At 42.6% G+C, this 20,880-nt stretch overlaps 1 protein-coding gene across 2 annotated transcripts in view; it reads right to left on the bottom strand.

Moving 5' to 3' along the window:
- The window catches only part of LOC122554626 (solute carrier family 53 member 1-like), a 332,318-nt gene that overhangs the window by 294,041 nt on the left and 17,397 nt on the right, over nt 1-20,880 (bottom strand). Inside the window, exon 1 of one of the 2 annotated variants that reach the window (XM_043699948.2) lies at nt 18,660-18,771. The exons of the other annotated variant lie outside the window; for it this stretch is intronic. Coding sequence (XP_043555883.1) covers nt 18,660-18,689 — 30 coding nt within the window. The 5' untranslated portion in view covers nt 18,690-18,771. Of the gene's footprint in view, nt 1-18,659; nt 18,772-20,880 lie in introns of those variants that run through there. 2 annotated transcript variants of the gene reach the window in all.

The raw sequence follows: 20,880 nt of genomic DNA, 5'->3' as shown, positions 1-20,880 counted from the left end.
AGGTTAGAACGTTTTGTTTCAATTATGATGTTATTTCTTTAATATTTGTTAAAAATCACAACACCAGGTTAGAGTCCAACAGGTTTATTTGGAAACACTAACTTTCGGAGCATTGCTCCTTCATCAGGTAGCTACCTGAAGGAGCAATGCTCCGAAAGCTCGTGTTTCCAAATAAACTTGCTGGACTATAACCTGCTGTTGTGTGATTTTTAACTTTGACCAGCCCAGTCCAACACCAGCTTTTCCACATCATGTTTAACATTAGTGACATTTTTGCGCATCATTTTAGCTAAAAATGCATAATGCTGTGCATGAAGGGTACAGTATTTCAACTCAAGCATTGGTTTCAATGGGCAGGAAATGCTCACAGCAAAGTAACCCCGGCTTTAACATTGATTCAAATGGAACTGAATCCATGCTGTTGTTCAGGTCACTTCATTTAAAATCACAGCTCTGAGAAACATAACCATAACGTAAAGTGAGGAGGCCTGGTAATCAAAATGTTTGTGCTACAAAGTATGGTAGAAAAACCAAGCAAAATATAGAATAAGTCAGCAATATTATATTGGAAAATGAGAATAAGCCAGCAAAATAATTTGGATAATGTAGTATGAGCCAGCAATGTTATGCTAAATAATACAAAATAAATGAACAATTTAATGTTGGATAATACAGAATGAGCCAGAAACATATTAGAGTCATAGAGATGTACAGCACAGAGACAGACCCTTCGGTCCAATTCGTCCATGCCGAAAAAATATCCCAACCTAATCTCGTCCCACTTACCAGCACTAAGCCCATATCCCTCCAAACCCTTCCTATTCACATACTCATCCAGGTGTCTTTTAAATGTTGCAATTGTACTAGCCTCCACCACTTCCTCTGGCAGCTCATTCCATACACGAACCACCCTGAGTGAAAACGTTGCCTCTTAGGTCTCTTAGTCAGCAATATATTATTGGATAATACAGAATGAGCCTGCAAAACAATGTCGGATCATATAAATTAGGTACAAGTTAATGTTTAATAATACAGAATTGCTAGCACAGCAATACTGGATAATACAGAATGAGTCAACAATACAATGTTGGAAAGTACAGAATGAGCTAGCAATGTACTAATAGAGAATACAGAATTAGCTAGTCATGTACTATTGGAAAGTAGAGAATAAGCCAAGAAGTTCATGTTCAATAATACAGAATAAGCCAGCAACACAAAATAAACGAGAAAATTAGTATTGATCAATACAGAATGAGCCAGAAATGGAATATTGAGTAGTACAAAATAAGTCAGTAGTGTAATATTGGAAAATACATAGTGAGCCAACAGTGGTAATAGTAGATAATACAGAATGGAAACAACAATGTAGCATAGGATAATATAGAATGAGTCAGCAAGTTCATGTATGATACTACAAAATAAGCTAACGTTATAGAACGAACTAGCAGTATAATATTAGATAATAAAGAATGAGCCAATAATGAAATATTGGATAATACAGATTGAGTCGACAAGCAATATTTGGCAATTTTTTTTTTAAAAAAAAGATTGCATCTTCAAAATTCATCAGAATTAGGTGGCTGTTTACAATCATTCTAACACAGTACCAACTTAATCAGCTCTTTAAACCAGTGTGGAAATGCCTGCAATCTAGTCACAGTTTCAAATGAAACAGGAAATAACAAACAACTTGAAACATTTTATACCTATTGCAATTTCAAAACAAAATTTAAAGCTTTTCAATTATTATGGCATAATTAATGATAGGTTCTAACTTCATTGTAATAATCAACTATCCAAAAAACAGAATGTATACAGTCTCAGTTGGTGAGTGCGAGAATCCAGATGGCCATATTGCCTGTCCAGTGCCAAGGTTCAGGACATCTGTACTGATTTAGAAAGAAAGATAAAGTTGGAGGACAGGATCCTGTTATTGTGGTCCAGTTGGATACCAACACCAGTCAAACTAGAAAAGAGGTTTTGTTGAGACATTATGAAGCTAGGGACAAAACTGAAAATGAGAATTTTAAAGGTAATAATCTCCGAATTATTGGTGTATTGCCAATTGGTATAGAGTAAATAAGATGACAGATAAATGCAGAAAATGCTGAAGAATCGCAGCAGGTCTGGCAACATCTGTAGGGGGAAAACACAAAGTTGACATTTTGAATCCAATATGATTCCTTTTCTCTCCATAGAAGCTGCCAGACCTGCTGAGTTTCTCCAGCATTTTCTGTGTTTGTATCAAATTTCCAGCATCTGCTATATTTTGCTTTTATTAAAAATGAAGGAGTGGCTCAAAGACAGGTGTGGGAGAAATGGGTTTCCATTCATGGAGCATTAGCGCCAGTACTAGTGAAAGCAGAGCTGTACTTTTGAGATGGCTTACATAAATGCAATTACTGTTTGATTTCTATCTTTCTGCCTTGACAGCAAAATAACCTAATTTCATTTCACTCTCATTTTTTGAACAAACAACCTGGACTGCACAATGCTATTGGACAATATACAAATCAATACCATCTTCACTCCACTGTGATGTTGGCTCTATTCTTATGAGGAGATAGTGAGGATTGCAGATGCTGGAGAGTCAGTGGATAAAATGTGGCGTTGGAAAAAGTACGACAGGTCAGGCAGCATCCAAGGAGCATGAATCAATGTTTTGTACAAGATCCTTCATCAGGACTGAAGAAGGGAAAGGGGGCTGAGAAATAAAAAGGGGGAGGGGAAAAAGGGTCTGGGGGAATGGTAGGTGGGACAGTGATAGGTGGTTGCAGGTAAGAGGTGATTGTGATAGGTCAGTGAAAAGGATGGAATGGATAAGTGGGAAGGAAGTTGGACAGGCAAGTCAGGTCAAAAGCACAGTGCTCGAGTCAGAAGGTTGGATCTCGGACGATGTGGGGAGATTTGGAAATTGGTGAGTTCAACGATGAAGGGTCATGCCCAAAACGTTGCCTCTCCTGCCCTCTGACTTATCGCTATCTCACCTTGCTTTCCCCCAGCCTCACCATCTTATCTATTTCTCAGCCCCCTTCCCCCTCCCCAGTCCTGATGAAGGGTCCTGCCCAAAAGGTTGACTCTCCTGTTCAACTACACGGCCTCAACATTGAATTCACCTGTTTCTAAATCTCCCCATCCTCAACCCCAATCCAGATCCAACCTCCTGACTCAACGCCATTCTCTTGACCTGACTTACCTGTCCATCTTCCTTCCCATCCATCCACTCCACTGTTCTCACTGAACTATCAAACACCTCTTACCTGCATCCACCTATCGCCATCCCATCTACATTTCCCCCAGCCCTACCACCCCAGCCATTTATTTCGAAGCCTCCTTCCTCCTTCCCAATCCTGATGAATGGTCCTGCCCAAAACATCAACTCTCCTGCGCTTCGGATGGTGCCTGACCTGTGGTGCTTTTTCCAGTGCCACATTTTATCAACTCTATTCTCATTAAACCACTTTAACACTGACTACTGCATGCACAACACAACATTAGTATTGTCCCCAGCACCTCACTGTGCAGAATAAACTGATTTACTATGCAGTCTCTCATACTAAGCAGCATTCTGCCAAGATCAGAAATGTACTGTTATATTATTGTCCCAAACACTGCCTGCTGCATTCACAATGGTTTAATGTATTTCACATACAATAGACAGTTATACACAAGATGCAATCTATTAAAGAGCTCAAATCTCTTGAATCCAAATTAAAAATCCATAATGCTTCACTGTTCATCTCCAATGAGTACTGTTAACACTTTCTTTCAAGACTACTTCTGGCCAAAATATTTGAGCCAATGCAACAGACTACTTGGAACCATCCTCAGTAAAAGTACTTGCTCCTGTTCAAAGTTCATCATTTCCTGAAACATGTGTTAAAATGTGGTGCTGCATTTCAATAAGTATATTGTAAACCCTCAAGCAAAAATAAAGAGAAAACTCTAAGAAAGACATCAACTCAGATGGAATAGAGCTAGACACAGGGTCACCACGGGGTGTTATACTGTATTGGATGAGCCTGTGTTTACTGAAAGGCAGATATGTGGTGGTATGTGAAGTCACTGAAATACAGTTATTGTAACTTGCGTGCCAAACAAAACATTTGCCTGAAATCACATACGGTACAGCTTCCTCTCAAACATGTAATCTTACCATTAAAAACTCCGCATTCAAGAAAAACAGAATGGAAACAAATCATTTGATAGCACAAATGTGTCAAACTTTACACCTTGTTTGTATTATTGAAAGTGCTGATTGCTATCTCTTATTCTTTTTTGATAAACCATTTGTCTATAGCATGTAAATGCATAATCATGCTCAAGAATCCCTAAATCAAGATTCTGAAAATCTGAATATTGCTTAAGAGACAAACATGTTACCAAAGGTTTTTATCTTTACACTCACCAGGATAAACACAAGAATACTAAATTTTAAATAACTTTGTCTGCCATACTAATAAGGGCCTTTATACAGCCATGATGATTCTGTTTAATGAATCGGGTATCCAAAGAGGAAGAATTACAAACACATAAACATGAACCAATTTATGCTCTCGATAGTCGAGGGCTAATACTCTGTTTCGTTGAGTCGTATTATTATTATTGTCATGATTTGTTATTTAGTTATTATTTATTCATGTAATTAGTGGGTTCCTTTGTACTGTTTTGAATTATTTTGTTTTGTATTATATTTTGTAATATCCAAAATATAATATTTTCAACAAAATACATTTTTTTTAAATTCAAACAACTACAACAACTTATACAAAAGAATACAACACTGACTAGTTGGCAAATCAACATTGACTGACTGAGGTGTAACCATAAATATTGCCAGGAGGAGATTGTTGGCTCTCAAGCTTCAGAGTAATTCAAAAAAAGCAACAAACCTTGAACATATCCCAATTGTTTTTAAAGAACAAGTAACAAGTTAAGTTCTTTAAAAAGCAATACAGTGTGAAGAAAGAAAATGAGAGAATAGAAACAGGCCCTTCGGCCCTCCAAGCCTGCACTGATCCAGATCCTCTATCTAAACCTGTCACCTATTTTCCAAGGATTTGTACCCCTCTGTTCCCTGCCCATTCATGTATCTGTCCAGACACATCTTAAATAACTACCATGCCTGCCTCTACACCTCCGTTGGCAACACGTTCCAGGTGTCCATCACCCTTTGCGGAAACAACTTTCCATGCACATGTCCCTGCAACTTTTCCCCTCTAACCTTGAACATGTGACTCCAAGCAATTGAGCCCCCCACTCAGGGTGGATAGCAAGAAGCTTTATCCCAGTTTATACCTCTCATGATTTTGTCGATCTCAATCAGGTGCCCCCCCCCCAACCATCATCTTCCTAATGAAAATAATCCTAATCTACTCAACCTCTCCTCATAGCTAGTGCCCTCCATACCAAGTAACATCCTGGTGAACCTCCTCTGCACCCTCTTCAAAGCATCACATCCTTTTAGTCATGTGGCGACCAGAATTGTACGCAGTATTCCAAACGTGGCCGAACCAAAGTCCTATACAACGGTAACATGACCTGCCAACTCATACTCAATTTCTCCGTCCAATGAAGGAAAGCATGCCGTATGCCTTCTTGACCACTCTATCAACCCATGTTGCCACCTTCAGAGTACAATGGATCTGAATATCCAGATCTCTCCATACATCAATTTTCCCCAGGGCTTTTCCATTTACCATATAGTTCGCTCTTGAATCTGGTCTTCCAAAACACATCATCTCGCATTTGCCTGCATTGATCTCCATCTGCCATTTCTCTGCCCAACTCTCCAATCTATCCACATTCTGCTATATTCTCTGACAGTCCCCTTTAGTATCTGCTACTCCACCAATCTTAGTATCATCGACAAACTTGCCATTGAGGCAATCTACACCTTCCTCCAAATCATTTACGTATATCACAAACAACAGTGCTCCCAGCACGGATCCCTGTGAAACACCACTGGTCATAGATCTTCATTTTGGGAAGCTCCCTTCCACTACTCTGTCTCCTGCTGCCCAGCCAGTTCTCTATCCATCTAGTTAGTACACCCTGGACACCAGGTAAAAACAATGACTGCAGATGCTGGAAACCAGATTCTGGATTAGTGGTGCTGGAAGAGCACAGCACTTCAGGCAGCATCCAAGGAGCAGTAAAATCGACGTTTCGGGCAAAAGCCCTTCATCAGGAATAAAGGCAGTGAGCCTGAAGCATGGAGAGATAAGCTAGAGGAGGGTGGGGGTGGGGGGAAAGTAGCATAGAGTACAATAGGTGAGTGGGGGAGGGGATGAAGGTGATAGGTCAGAGGAGGGTGGAGTGGATAGGTGGAAAAGAAGATAGGCAAGTAGGACAAGTCATGGGGACAGTGCTGAGCTGGAAGTTTGGAACTAGGGTGAGGTGGGAAGGGGAAATGAGGAAACTGTTGAAGTCCACATTGATGCCCTGGGGTTGAAATGTTCTGAGGCGGAAGATGAGGCGTTCTTCCTCCAGGCGTCTGGTAGTGAGGGAGCAGCGGTGAAGGAGGCCCAGAACCTCCATGTCCTGGCGTTGAAATGTTGGGCCACAGGGCAGTGTGGTTGATTGGAGCGGCTGTCCCGGAGATGTTCCCTAAAGCGCTCTGCTAGGAGGCGCCCAGTCTCCCCAATGTAGAGGAGACCGCATCGGGAGCAACGAATACAATAAATGATATTAGTGGATGTGCAAGTAAAACTTTGATGGATGTGGAAGGCTCCTTTAGGGCCTTGGATGGAGGTGAGGGAGGATGTGTGGGTGCAGGTTTTGCAGTTCCTGCGGTGGCAGGGGAAAGTGCCAGGATGGGAGGGTGGGTTGTAGGGGGCCGTGGACCTGACCAGGTAATCACGGAGGGAACGGTCTTTGCGGAAGGCGGAAAGGGGTGGGGAGGGAAATATATCCCTGGTGGTGGGGTCTTTTTGGAGGTGGCAGAAATGTCGGCGGATGATTTGGTTTATACGAAGGTTGGTAGGGTGGAAGGTGAGCACCAGGACGTTCTGTCCTTGTTACGGTTGGAGGGGTGGAGTCTGAGGGTGGAGGTGCGGGATGTGGACGAGATGCGTTGGAGGGCATCTTTAACCACGTGGGAAGGGAAATTGCGGTCTCTAAAGAAGGAGGCCATCTGGTGTGTTCTGTGGTGGAACTGGTCCTCCTGGGAGCAGATACGGCGGAGGCATTGGGAATATGGCATGGCATTTTTGCAAGAGATAGAGTGGGAAGAGGTGTAATCCAGGTAGCTGTGGGAGTCGGTGGGTTTGTAAAAAAATGTCAGTGTCAAGTCGGTCATCATTAATGGAGATGGAGAGGTCCAGGAAGGGGAGGGAGGTGTTAGAGATGGTCCAGGTAAATTTAAGGTCAGGGTGGAATGTGTTGGTGCAGTTGATGAATTGCTCAACCTCCTCGCGGGAGCACGAGGTGGCGCCAATGCAGTCATCAATGTAACGGAGGAAGAGGTGGGGAGTAGTGCCAGTGTAATTACAGATGATCGACTGTTCTACGTAGCCAACAAAGAGACAGGCATAGCTGGGGTCCATGGCTACCCCTTTGGTCTGGAGGAAGTGGGAGGATTCAAAGGAGAAATTGTTAAGGGTGAGGATCAGTTCGGCCAAACGAATGAGAGAGTGTCGGTGAAAGGGTACTGTTGGGGATGTCGGGAGAGGAAAAAACAGAGGGCTTGGAGGCCCTGGTCATGGCAGATGGAGGTGAAGAGGGATTGGATATTCATGGTGAAGATGAGGCGTTGGGGGCCGAGGAAACGGAAGTCTTGGAGGAGGTGGAGGGCGTGGGTGATGTCTCGAACGTATGTGGGGAGTTCCTGGACTAGGGGGGATAGGACAGTGTCGAGGTAGGTCGAGAGGAGTTCAGTGGGGCAGGAGCATGCTGAGACAATGGGTCAGCCAGGGTGGGCAGGCTTGTGGATCTTGGGAAGGAGGTAGAACCGGGCAGTGCGGGGTTCCCGGACTATGAGGTTGGAAGCTGTGGGTGGGAGATCTCCTGAGGTGATGAGGTTCTGTATGGTCTGGGAGATGATGGTTTGGTGATGGGGGTTGGGGTCATGGTCGAGGGGCGGTAGGAAGAGGTGTCCTCGAATTGGCGTTTGGCTTCAGCAGTGTAGAGGTCAGTGCACCAGACTACCACTGCGCCCCCCGCCTTTATCTGCTGGCTTGATGGTGAGGTTGGGATTGGAGCAGAGGGATTGGAGGGCTGCACGTTGTGAGGGTGAGAGGTTGGAGTGGGGGAGGGGGGTAGACAGATTGAGGCAGTTAATGTCCCGGCAGCAGTTGGAAATGAAGAGGTCGAGGGCAGGTAATAGGTAAGTGCAGGGTGTCCAGGTGGATGCAGTGTGTTGGAGGTGGGCGAAGGGGTCCTCAGAAGGTGGGCGGGAGTCCTGATTGTGAAAGTAAGCTCGGAGGCGGAGGAAGAAGTGTTCGACGTCACGGCGTGTATTAAATTCATTGATGCATGGACGGAGGGGGATGAAGGTGAGTCCTTTGCTGAGGACTAATCTCTCTACCCTTATATTCTATTACTTACCTTAAAAAAATATAATAAATAGTCCAAGTCGGAAAGAGGCCATACTGGACCTGGTGTTGGGGAATGAGCCCAGTCAGGTGGTTAGAGTTTCAAGGATGCTGCAAAGATATCTGTTATGGCCCCAGCTATTTCCACTCTTGGTTCCCTCTGTAACCTGGAATAGCTCCCATCCAGACCTGGGGACTTGTCCATCTTAATGACTTTTAGACTACCCAACACTTCTTCCCTCCTCATGCTGACTTGAGCTAGAGTAATAAAACATCCATCCCCAACCTCAACATCCATCATGTCCCTTGCCTCGGTGAAGACAGACACAAAGTACTCACCCATTTTCTCTGACTCCATGCATAACTCCCCTCCTTTGTCCTTGAGGGGCCAGTTACCCTCCCACTTCTTATATACGAATAGAAGATTTTGGGATTTTCCTTAACCCTGTTTGCTAAAGATATTTCATGACCCCTTTTAGCCCTCTTAATTCCTCATTTCAGATTGGTCCTATTTTCCCGATATTCTTCCCAAGCTTAGTCTGTTTTCAGTCGCCTAGACCTTATGTATGCTTCCTTTTTCCTCTTAGCTAGTCTCACAATTTCACCTGTCATCCATGATTTCCTAATCTTGCCATTTCAATCCCTCATTTTCACAGGGACATGTCTGTCCTGCACTCTAACCAACCTCTCATTAAAGGCCTCCCACATATGAAATGTGGATTTACCCTCAAACAACTGCTCCCAATCCACATTCCCCAGCTCCTGCCAAATTTTGCTATGGGCCTTCCTCCATATTTGGCACTCTTCCTTTAAGACCACTCTTGTCTTTGTCCAAGAGTATTCTAAAACGTACAGAATTGTGATCATTATTCCCAAAGTAATCCCCCACTGAAACTTCACCACCTGGCCAGCTCATTCCCCAACACCAGATCCAGTACGACCCCTTCCCGAGTTGGACTATTTACACACTACTCTACGTTTTTTTTAGATGAGTAATAGAATATAAGGGCAGAAAGATTATGCTGAAACAGTTAAAATAGTAATTAGACCACAGCTAGAGAACTGTGCATGTTTATTTATAGAAAGGACACGATCATAGAATTTTAACTATGAGAAAAGGTTACAGGATGTCCATTTGTTTTTTCTTCTACAACAGAGAAAGTGGAGGGAAGATTTAATTGAAATACATAAAGTTCTGAGCCTCCTCCCTCAATTCCCTTAGTAGAAAGGTCATTAATCAGAAGGCACTGATTTCAAATAATTATTAGAGGAATACAGGGTTATTGAGAAGAAATGCTTTTGTTGGGAGTCTTGGTCATATTTGAAACAATACCTGAATTATACACTTAAAATGCCCATTCCACAGGGCTATGAACTAAGAGCTAGAAAGTGGGATTAAATGGATTGCTCTTTTTTCATTGGCACAGACACAATGGACCATTTAGCCTCCTTCGTGCTGTATATAGAGTCGGTTTTGATATAACACAATCGTTCAGTTCCTGCGCGACCCTGCATTATAAGGAATTGCGCAACAGCCACATTTAAACTAATGGGGCCGGAATAGCGTTATAGGCAATACAGGCAAGGAAAGTTTGTATTCTACAAATAACAATCTAAATTCTTCAACCACATTAAAGCCAATTCACATTGAAGAAACACGCATTATAGCAGAACTTACTGTTCATATGTACTCTGTATTACAAGCTTGATTAATTACCATAAAATTGATTGTTAGTGTAGCCATTTGAACAAGACTGTTCAGCAAGGAGTATCAGAAATAAGGTTGGTGAACTTAAGACGTGGATCGGTACCTGGGACTACGATGTTGTGGCCATCACAGAAACGTGGATAGAAGAGGGACAGGAATGGTTGTTGGAGGTTCTTGGTTACAGATGTTTCAGTAAGATTAGGGAGGATGGAAAAAAAGGAGGGGGGGGGTGGCGTTGCTAATTAGAAATGGTATAACGGCTGCAGAAAGGCAGTTCGAGGGGGATCTGCCTTTGGAGGTAGTATGGGCTGAAGTCAGAAATAGGAAAGGTGCAGTCACCTTGTTGGGTGTTTACTATAGGCCCCCCAATAGCAGCAGAGATGTGGTGAAACAGATTGGGAAACAGATTTTGGAAAGGTGCAGAAGCCACAGGGTAGTAGTCATGGGTGATTTCAACTTCCCAAATGTTGATTGGAAGCTCTTTAGATCAAGTAGATTGGATGGGGCGGTGTTTGTGCAGTGTGTCCAGAAAGCTTTTCTAACTCATTATGTAGATTGTCCGACCAGAGGGGAGGCCATATTGGATTTGGTACTCGGTAATGAACCGGGACAAGTGATGGGCTTGTTAGTGGGTGAACATTTTGGTGATGGTGACCACAATTCTGTGACTTTCACCTTGGTTATGGAGAGAGATAGGTGCGTGCAACAGGGTAGGTTTTACAATTGGGGGAAGGGTAATTACGATGCTGTAAGACAGGATCTGAGGAGCATAAGTTGGGAGCATAGGCTGTCAGGGAAGGATGTCGTGGAAATGTGGAACTTTTTCAAGGAACAGATACGACGTGTCCTTGATATGTATGTACCTGTCAGGCAGGAAAGAAATGGTCGTGTGAGGGAACCTTGGTTGACGAGGGAGGTTGAATGTCTTGTAAAGAGGAAGAAGGCGGCTTACATAAAGTTGAGGAAACAGGGTTCAGACAGAGCAGTGGAGGGATACAGGATAGCCAGAAGGGACCTGAAGAAAGGGATTAGGAGAGCTAAGAGAGGGCATGAAAAATCTTTGGCGGATAGGATCAAGGATAACCCCAAGGCATTTTATGCGTATGTGAGAAACATGAGAATGACGAGAACGAGGGTAGGTCCGATCAAGGACAGTAGTGGAAGACTGTGTATTGAGTCGGAAGAGATAGGAGAGGTCTTGAATGAGTACTTTTCTTCAGTGTTTACGAACGAGAGGGACCGTATTGTTGAAGAGGAGAGTGTGAAACGGACTGGTAAGCTAGAGGAGATACTTGTTAGGAAGGAAGATGTGTTGGGCATTTTGAACAACTTGAGGATAGACAAGTCCCCCGGGCCTGACGGGATATATCCTAGGATTATGTGGGAAGCAAGAGAGGAAATTGCAGTACCGTTGGCAATGATCTTTTCGTCTTCACTGTCAACGGGGGTGGTACCAGGGGACTGGTGAGTGGCGAATGTTGTGCCCCTGTTCAAAAAAGGGAATAGGGATAACCCCGGGAATTACAGGCCAGTTAGTCTTACTTCGGTGGTAGGCAAAGTAATGAAAAGGGTACTGAGGGATAGGATTTATGAGTATCTGGAAAGACACTGCTTGATTAGGGACAGCCAGCACGGATTTGTGAAGGGTAGGTCTTGCTTTACAAGTCTTATTGAATTCTTTGAGGAGCTGACCAAGCATGTGGATGAGGATAGAGCAGTGGATGTAGTATACATGGATTTTAGTAAGGCATTTGATAAGGTTCCCCATGGTAGGCTTATGCGGAAAGTCAGGAGGCATGGGATAGAGGGAAATTTGGCCAATTGGATAGAAAACTGGCTAACCGGTCGAAGTCAGAGAGTGGTGGTAGATGGCAAATATTCAGCCTGGAGCCCAGTTACAAGTGGAGTTCCGCAGGGATCAGTTGAGTCCTCTGCTGTTTGTAATTTTTATTAATGACTTGGATGAGGGAGTCGAAGGGTGGGTCAGTAAATTTGCAGATGATACAAAGATTGGTGGAGTTGTGGATAGTGAGGAGGGCTGTTGTCGGCTGCAAAGAGACTTAGATATGATGCAGAGCTGGGCTGAGGAGTGGCAGATGGAGTTCAACCCTGCCAAGTGTGAGGTTGTCCATTTTGGAAAGACAAATAAGAATGCGGAATACAGGGTTAACGGTAGGGTTCTTAGTGAGGTGGAGGAACAGAGGAATCTTGGGGTCTATGTTCATAGATCTTTGAAAGTTGCCACTCAGGTGGATAGAGCTTGTAAGAAGGCCTATGGTGTATTAGCGTTCATTAGCAGAAGAATTGAATTCAAGAGTCGTGAAGTGATGTTGCAACTGTACAGGACTTTGGTTAGGCCACATTTGGAGTACTGTGTGCAGTTCTGGTCGCCTCACTTTAGGAAAGATGTGGAAGCTTTGGAGAGGGTGCAGAGAAGATTTACCAGGATGTTGCCTGGAATGGAGAATAGGTCATACGAGGATAGGTTGAGAGTGCTAGGCCTTTTCTCGTTGGAACGGCGAAGGATGAGGGGTGACTTGATAGAGGTTTATAAGATGATCAGAGGAATAGATAGAGTAGACAGTCAGAAACATTTTCCCCGGGTGCAACAGAGTGTTACAAGGGGACATAAATTTAAGGTGAAGGGTGGAAGGTATAGGGGAGATGTCAGGGGTGGGTTCTTCACCAAGAGAGTGGTGGGGGCATGGAATGCACTGCCTGTGGGAGTGATAGAGAATCTTTGGTGACCTTTAAGCGGCAATTGGATAGGTACATGGATGGGTGCTTAAGCTGGGACAAATGTTCGGCACAACATCGTGGGCCGAAGGGCCTGTTCTGTGTTGTATTGTTCTATGTTCTACGTTCTAAGTGCAGCCCATTCACAAAATATCATCTAACAGGAGACATTTTGGTTGTGGGTTTTCCAATTATGTTCTCGTTAAATAGAGTCTGTACTTAGCCTTCTACAAACAACCAAAAAAATCCATACTGGCAGACCTCAGTTTGGTCAATAAAGATGCACAGCATTGCCGCAGAAATATGCTTCATTTGTCCAAATCCATCCATGGTGCCAGATGGTAAGAAACTTCGGCTTGGTCATCCTCATGTGCAGCTGCAAGTTAACTATCTAAAACTGTGCAAATTACCAGAAGAGGCCACTGAGCAAGGATCCTACTGCTGTCCAGTTAGAATCACTATCTCTTACAGGGCACTTGTTTGCAGGCTTTCTCAAAACAGAGAGTAGATTCATTCAGTTATCATCAAAAGAATGTGCTAATATTTTCCTGGATGTAACATCACAAAATGCTACAACTGATTGTCTTGCAGTGCCTGGTCATTAAAAATGCTATGACAGTGAAAAAAAGTGATTTCTTAATTTTTAAAATTCATTAACCTTTCTATAACATAGAAAAGAAAATGGCTGCCTGGATTATTCCAAGGTGTAATCCAATTTTAGGATTCAGCCAAAAGACAACCACAAACAAACTAAGCCTACAGAATTGCTGACATAATCTACACTCTTCAATTGTACTATACATAAGCAGTAATGACAACATTCCCAAACACTCATTTTAAAGTTCCTGCTGAATTACTAACACATATCCCTCTCTATAATTATATAGATACACGGTTTCCTTTAGTGTAAACCACTACTGTCTCCTGTCAAAATCTTGCATGTTTTATTTTATTCTGTTACCTAAATGTATCTTTTGTGACATTCAATCCCCAGATCAGACTTAAATTGCCTTCAAATATCTATAACAGTACAAATGTTATAATATATTTAGTAACAAGTTGCATTCACATTAGTGATTGCAACATTCAGATAACAAATGGAAAGGTGAACATAATGGGCACTATATCAGCAAGAGAAAGTTACGAGGGCTGGCCAAAAGCTGGATCAAAGAGTTGAGGTTTGGACCTTTCGATATAGTTGGGCTTAGGTAGAAAAGTCCAAAGATTAGGACTGGCATGGCTGATGACTTTGTTACCAGTAGTGGGATAACAGAAGCATATAACTAAATAAAAGAGCCAAAGTCAGAGGAACTGTGCTCATTGGGTTACAAACAGCCACAGCAGGTTGAAGAGGTTTATGATTGAAAACTTGTCTCGATGCACTAATCAACCCATGAGGTCATGAATGTTTCTCCAAACACAGATATATGGAGGCAGTTAATAATGCAGAGATAGTTAACCTTTTTTTATCCTGCCTACCACTGGTGAGAGTCTAAAGCTCAGCTCAGATCAAAACAATACCTGTCAAGGTTGCAAATGAACCCAAGACAATGATCAAAAAAGAATCAATGAAAGTGAAAGGGAGGAAAACAATGGCTGAAGACACTGATCACAATTTTAATGAACACCATTTGTACAAACCGGATACTGTACACAGTAATTAGAAGTGTACAAAGTTAAAAATCACACAACACCAGGTTATAGTCCAACAGGTTTAGTTGGAAGTACACTAGCTTTTGGAGCGATGCTCCTTCATCAGGTGACAATCACCTGATGAAGGAGCGTCGCTCCAAAAGCTAGTGTACTTCCAACTAAACCTGTTGGACTATAACCTGGTGTTGTGACTTTTAACTTTGTACACCCCAGTCCAACACCGGCATCTCCAAATCATAATTAGAAGTGCTTAGCCTTTCTTTAAAATACAAAGCTGCCACATAACATTCCAGACTGACAGACTATGAAGTCCAGACCTACAGATATGCAGTTGAAGGTCACAATTGACTGAAGTAGGAGCAGTAGCCTCCAGTGCCAAATCATTAGTAACATTGTTCCTATAAGGATAATACATCGCTATCTTCAGTTATCCTAGGTCAACTCATGAGTCAGAGGTTTACAGCATAGAAACAGGCCCTTCAGCCCAACCCAGCTTTCACAATTAATCTAGTCCCATTTGATTGTGTTTGGTCCAAAACCTCCATGGCAAACCATAAGACCAAAAGATACAAGAGCAGGAATTAAGCCATTCAGCCCATCAAGTCTGTTCTGTCATTCAATCATGGCTGATAAGTTTCTCAATTTCCTGGGTGGTAAAATGCATATTTATTTCTCCCAGTCTTAAATATACTCAATGACTTGGCCTCCACAGCCTTCTGTGCCAAGAAACCCAGTGTTATGGGTGCTTGCTATATTGTGTGTAATATTCATGAAATTACTTTGTCCATTTTATTCCCCCACAGATATTATTTTGTAAAAATAATCACAGAATCACTAGAGTGTGGAAGCAGGCCATTCAGCTCATCGAGTCCATACCAACCCTCTGAAAAGCATCCCTTCTAGACCCACGCCCCTGCCAGATCCCTGAATTTCCCACGGCTAATCTACCTAGCCTGCACATCCCTGGACACTACGGTCAATTTAGGACGGCCAATCCATCTCACCTGCAGATCTCTGGACTGTGTAAGGCAACCAGAGCACCTGGAAGAAAGCCACACAGACATGGAGAAAACATGCAAATACTACACAGAGAGACTGTTCCCCAAGTGTGGAATTGAACTTGAGGTCCCGGCACCGTGAGGCAGCAGTACTAACCACTAAGGCACCATGCCACGCACAATATATGTTTTGCACTAATAATAATGTCAGTTTGGGACACATTAAATCGTGAAGTTAACAAAATTATCATTGCATTCGACATCTTGGTTATTCTCACTAAGTTATCATTGAACGCTGCATAAATCAAAAAAGGGACAATACTAAAGCAATTACAGATGGTTTCCCTGGTGAGAGGTTCAGTAACCAGAGGATACAGATTTAAAATAATTAGCCAAAAAAAGAGGAACAATGACATGAATCACAGCAAGTTATGATTTCAAATGCACTGTTTGAAAGAGTGCTGGAAGCAGTTTCTTCAAAAGACAATTGGATATATACTGAAAAAAAGAATAGGTTTGCAGAGCAACAAGAGAAGTGAAGTGAATTGGGTAGCCACTTTAAAGCATAATGACCTGAATGATCTCATTCCACGCTGTGTGATTCTATAAGAACACAACATACAGGAGCAGGAGTAGACCACATAATCTGTCAATTTTTAATATGATCATGATTGATCTTTGGCTTTGAATCCACTTTCCCACTCACTTCATATGTCCCTTGATTCTGAGACTAATGATCTATCAAGCGCAGCCTTAAATATATTCACTGATGGGGTATCCATCACCCTCTGGGTAAGAATTCCATTGATTAACAATCCTTTGGAGTGAAGAAATTTCTTCTCATCTCTGTTCTAAATGACTGATTCTTTATTCTGAGACAGCTCCCAATTCTCTTGATCATCCAGCTAGAAGAAACAGTTGTCTGTCCTGTCAAGCTCCATTGCAATCTTGTACGTCCCAAAGAGATGAACTCTCATTCTTCCAAACACCAAACAATATAGGCCTGTTTTTATTATTCCAAGGGATATGGGCATCGCTGACAAGACCAGCATTTGTAACTCCTCCTCAAATGTCTCAAGATGATGTTGAGGAGTCCCCTCCTTGAAACACTGCAGTTCTTATAGTATAGATACATCCACAGCGCCATTAGGCAGGAGTTCCAGAATTGTGACCCAGTGACAGTAGAGGAATGGCAATATATTTCCAAGCCAGGATGGTGCATAGCTTGGAGTGGACCTCGCAGGTGGTGGTGTTCCCATATAGCTATTGACCTTGTGCTTCTAGGTGGTAGAGCTCCCTCCCTGACACACACACTCTCCCATCTCTCCTCCCTCACGACCTTACCCCACCCCAAACTTCAGTCATGTGTACACACACCCCTCACAGCCTTGCAGGTTCAGAGATCGTCACTGCCATCATGATTCATAGATTCCCCAAAGTGTGGAAACAGGTCATTCGGCCCAACAAGTCCACACTGACCCTCCAAAGAGTAACCCACCCAAGTCCATTCCCCTACCCTATTGCTCTACATTTCCAGAGTAATATACCTAACCTACACATCCCTCAACACATTGGGCAATTTAGCATGACCAATTCACCTGACCTGCACATCTTTGGATTGTGGGAGGAAACTGGAGCACTCGGAGGAAACCCATGCAGACACAGAGAGAATGTGCGAACTCCACACAGACAGTTGCCCAAGCTGGAATCAAACCCTGTCCCCTGACGCTGTGAGGCAGCAGTGCTAACCACTGAGCCACCGTGCCGATTGTTGACTCTCAGGGAAGACAGTACTTCTACAAGAGGGATACATTTTTGTCTACTATTCGACTCGCTCTTTGTGCGCAGCCTTGGCCCCCACACCCATAGCCATGCCGCTTTTTGCGCACCAGCACAGCAAATATGACATCCCTGCACTCCTGCTATTCTTGATAAAGCGGGATCTGAGGGTTACACGAGTGGGAAGATATCCTCTGCCTTAGATTGTAAAGGTGACAGCCGCTCTGATCTTCAATATGCTTGGCTCCTCTCACAGGGAGCAAAGGGTAACCTGTGGAGAATTTCATAGTCATGCACCCACAAACGGAATAGGACAGTGTCAAATGCCATGCCCCTTTCATCTGCCAAGCAGACTTTCCATCAATGGTGCCATTCTTGCTGTGAGGCTTCAACCTGAACCCAATGACACATTCTGCTCCTCCAATCAGAGGCTGTTTCCCATACTTGCTGCTGATGGGCTTATTAGTAAAACTACCAGCAGCAAATTTAGGAGAGAAATGGCAATTCATTGAAGGAGGCTCATAAAATTTCATTATGGCCTTCATGTATTTCAAAGCCCCAAATGCTTTGGCTGTGATGTACCAATTTAGGCAGCTTCTCATCACAAGACCACTCTGCCATCCCAGGAGGGACCAATCTACTGAACCTTCGCTGGACCATCTCCAATTCAAGGATACCTTTTCATCATGGTGGGAGAGAAGGAGTGACATGCATCCATTACATCCCGAAGCCCCATTTCTCGACAGTCAATTCCTCCAGGATCCTGCATAAATACTTCTGACTCTCAGTTAGACTTGGAGAAGATCTAGCTTACTTAATTGGATAGTTATATAAGAAACATTACACACATTAAAACTACACCTAACTCCTGGGCAATTATACAACTGACCCTCCCAATTTCTCTGCTGACTCCCTGATCCTCTGAATTCTTTGACCCTGACCCTCTCCAGCCCCCACCAACCCCTCCCCTTGATCGTCGGATAATCCCTTGACCTTACAGCTCCTCCAATTCTTTGAAATTTTAACCCTTATCTCTTGATTTGCCTAACACTCATACCCACGTGACCCTCCAAACACCCTGACCTCCTGATTTAAACACTGACTAACCATGACCTTACCAACCTAACCATCCAATTCCCCTCCCAATCCATATCACCCACCTCAAAATTCCCAACTAGCTCCTGACTCAACCTTTGCCATACTATTTGCCAATACCCACTTAAACACCGACATATTCACACATTCACTCACATTTATGCAGAATGTGACAGCTAGTGTCATAAGGGGGAAGGCAGTTGCAGTGTAGCTTCATCATGAATTCTCTCTGCAACTCCCTCTGAAGATTTTTGCACCGACTGAACTTGGAAGAATCCCCCATCAGATACTGATTGAAGAAAAAAAGGAGAAAGTCAAGCAGGTAATTTTTTTGTGTGGTCAGCATTGGAAAAGGGATTTGTAATGCTGATTGGAATATTTTTTCATCACAAATAACATACAATGAGATAGTAGTTGTCTTTGTCTCATTGTCTTTTCTCAACGACGTGACAGATGGACACACATCCATACTATGAGTGATTTCCCTAGCAACAACAGCAGCAAGCTACATGTACATAGCATGATAAATTGTCTAAACTTTACAGGAGCATTACAAAGCAAGATTTGATATAGAGTCTCTTAAGATCATATCAAGTCAGATGGCCAAATGTTTGGTCAAAGGCAAAAAATTGAGGTATAAAGGCTTCGGAAAGGAATTTCAGAGGCCCAGCCTTTGGCAGCAGCAGGCAACAGTCACTAATGCTGGAATAATTCAAATTAGCGATTGTCAAGAGGCCAAAACTAAATCAATGCAGACCGGAGGATAACTTGTGAGACAGAAGAAGAGTAGACTTCAACACTGAGACAAAAAACTATTTTTAAAGTAAGCATGAGATGGTACAAATCTAGACTCTGCCTAACAGGGAACCAATATAGGTCAGCAAGCACAGGAATGATAGGTACACAGTGCTAGGAGGGACAAAGGACATGAATAGCGTTTACCGAAGGTATAATATGGAAGGCTGGACATCAGTGTACTCAACCATAGTCCAGGCTTTGCAAACAGCTGTGCAACACTGATGAGAGCCCAGAAAAATCTCAGCATAGAACTAGCAAAATAAGATCCCTTTTGCAGGTTGCCATAATTTTAAAAACTGGTATAGGATATACATATCATCTTTAGGCATGTAAAAATCCACCACCAAACCAACAATTGTCAGCACACTGGATTAATTACAGAACCTGCACTTAAATTTAATTAGGTATGCCAGTCTCCACCATATCGTTAATTATAACTCAGCATTGTATAATGCTATCATTATTTTAATGTTTGGCACGTTTTAGTTTTTATAAACACCTCGTAGAAAGTTGCAGCAATATTTGTAAATGTATTGCCATTATCAAAGGGGGGGGCCACCACAGTAAAAGGCACACAAACTCTTCCGTGTTTGTTGAGTTTTTTGCTTCAAATCAGGGAATAGTTTTGTAGGGAATGTCATCAAATTTCAGCTTTCATTGCATCTATTCTAAAATAAACCCCTATTCTAATGAGAAGAGCCACTGTTTGCTAAACTGCATTACTGGCTTTTATTTCATATTACATACACAGACATTCATCAATACAGTCGTTCCAAACCACTTTTGCAGAGCTTATTTTTTCGGTGAGGTGTAATCCTTGACAGAAGTCAAGTGTGCCTAGCATTAGAATAATGATAGCATTATACTTTGCTGAATTATAAATAACTATATGGTAGAGACAAACACAACTAATTAACTCATAAGTGCTAGTTCTGTAATTAATCCAAATTTAAGTGAAGATTATTGGTTTGGGGTTGGTTGAGGAATGATGTGTATACCCTATGCCTGTTTTTAAAAGTATAACAGCCTGCATGAAAAATACATTCTTAACTCTCCCTTCCTTGTTTCTAACAGGTTGTGCAGTTTTTGTACTGGCAACACAGTTTCAGCTGAGATAGTAATGCTTGACAAGGTATTTAAAAAATTGTTTTGTGCAATTTTGAATGATGTGGAGTGTATTTCTTGAAATGGATGTGATTTCAATAGTTTTCAAATGGACATTTGATATGTCCTTGAAAAGGAAAAGATTGACAGGGTTACAACTAGATCGCTCTTTCCAAGAACTGGCACAGGCATGATGGCTATGTGATTCTATGAAGTTATTCAACTGTTAGTAGTAAACTGACACATCCAGGCATGGGTCATCTCAGAAGGAGGGCCACAACTAATTAGTTCTAGCTGGGGCTGCCGAGACCAAGCATGGCAACTCTCAATGACTTTGACCAACAAAACAAAAGATCAAAAGTAGTCTTCCCTTTCTCTCTCTCATTCCTCTGTAAATCCAGACCCTCTTTTCCACTTGTCTTCAGATTTTTTGCAGAATACTGAAAATTCCTGATATACTACTGATTATACTCTG

This window comes from Chiloscyllium plagiosum, unplaced genomic scaffold, assembly GCF_037043375.1.
Source record: "Chiloscyllium plagiosum isolate Xiang-an unplaced genomic scaffold, Cpla_swu_hap1 HiC_scaffold_9, whole genome shotgun sequence".
NCBI lineage: Eukaryota > Metazoa > Chordata > Chondrichthyes > Orectolobiformes > Hemiscylliidae > Chiloscyllium > Chiloscyllium plagiosum.
This window is presented reverse-complemented; position numbering and strand designations above follow the sequence as displayed.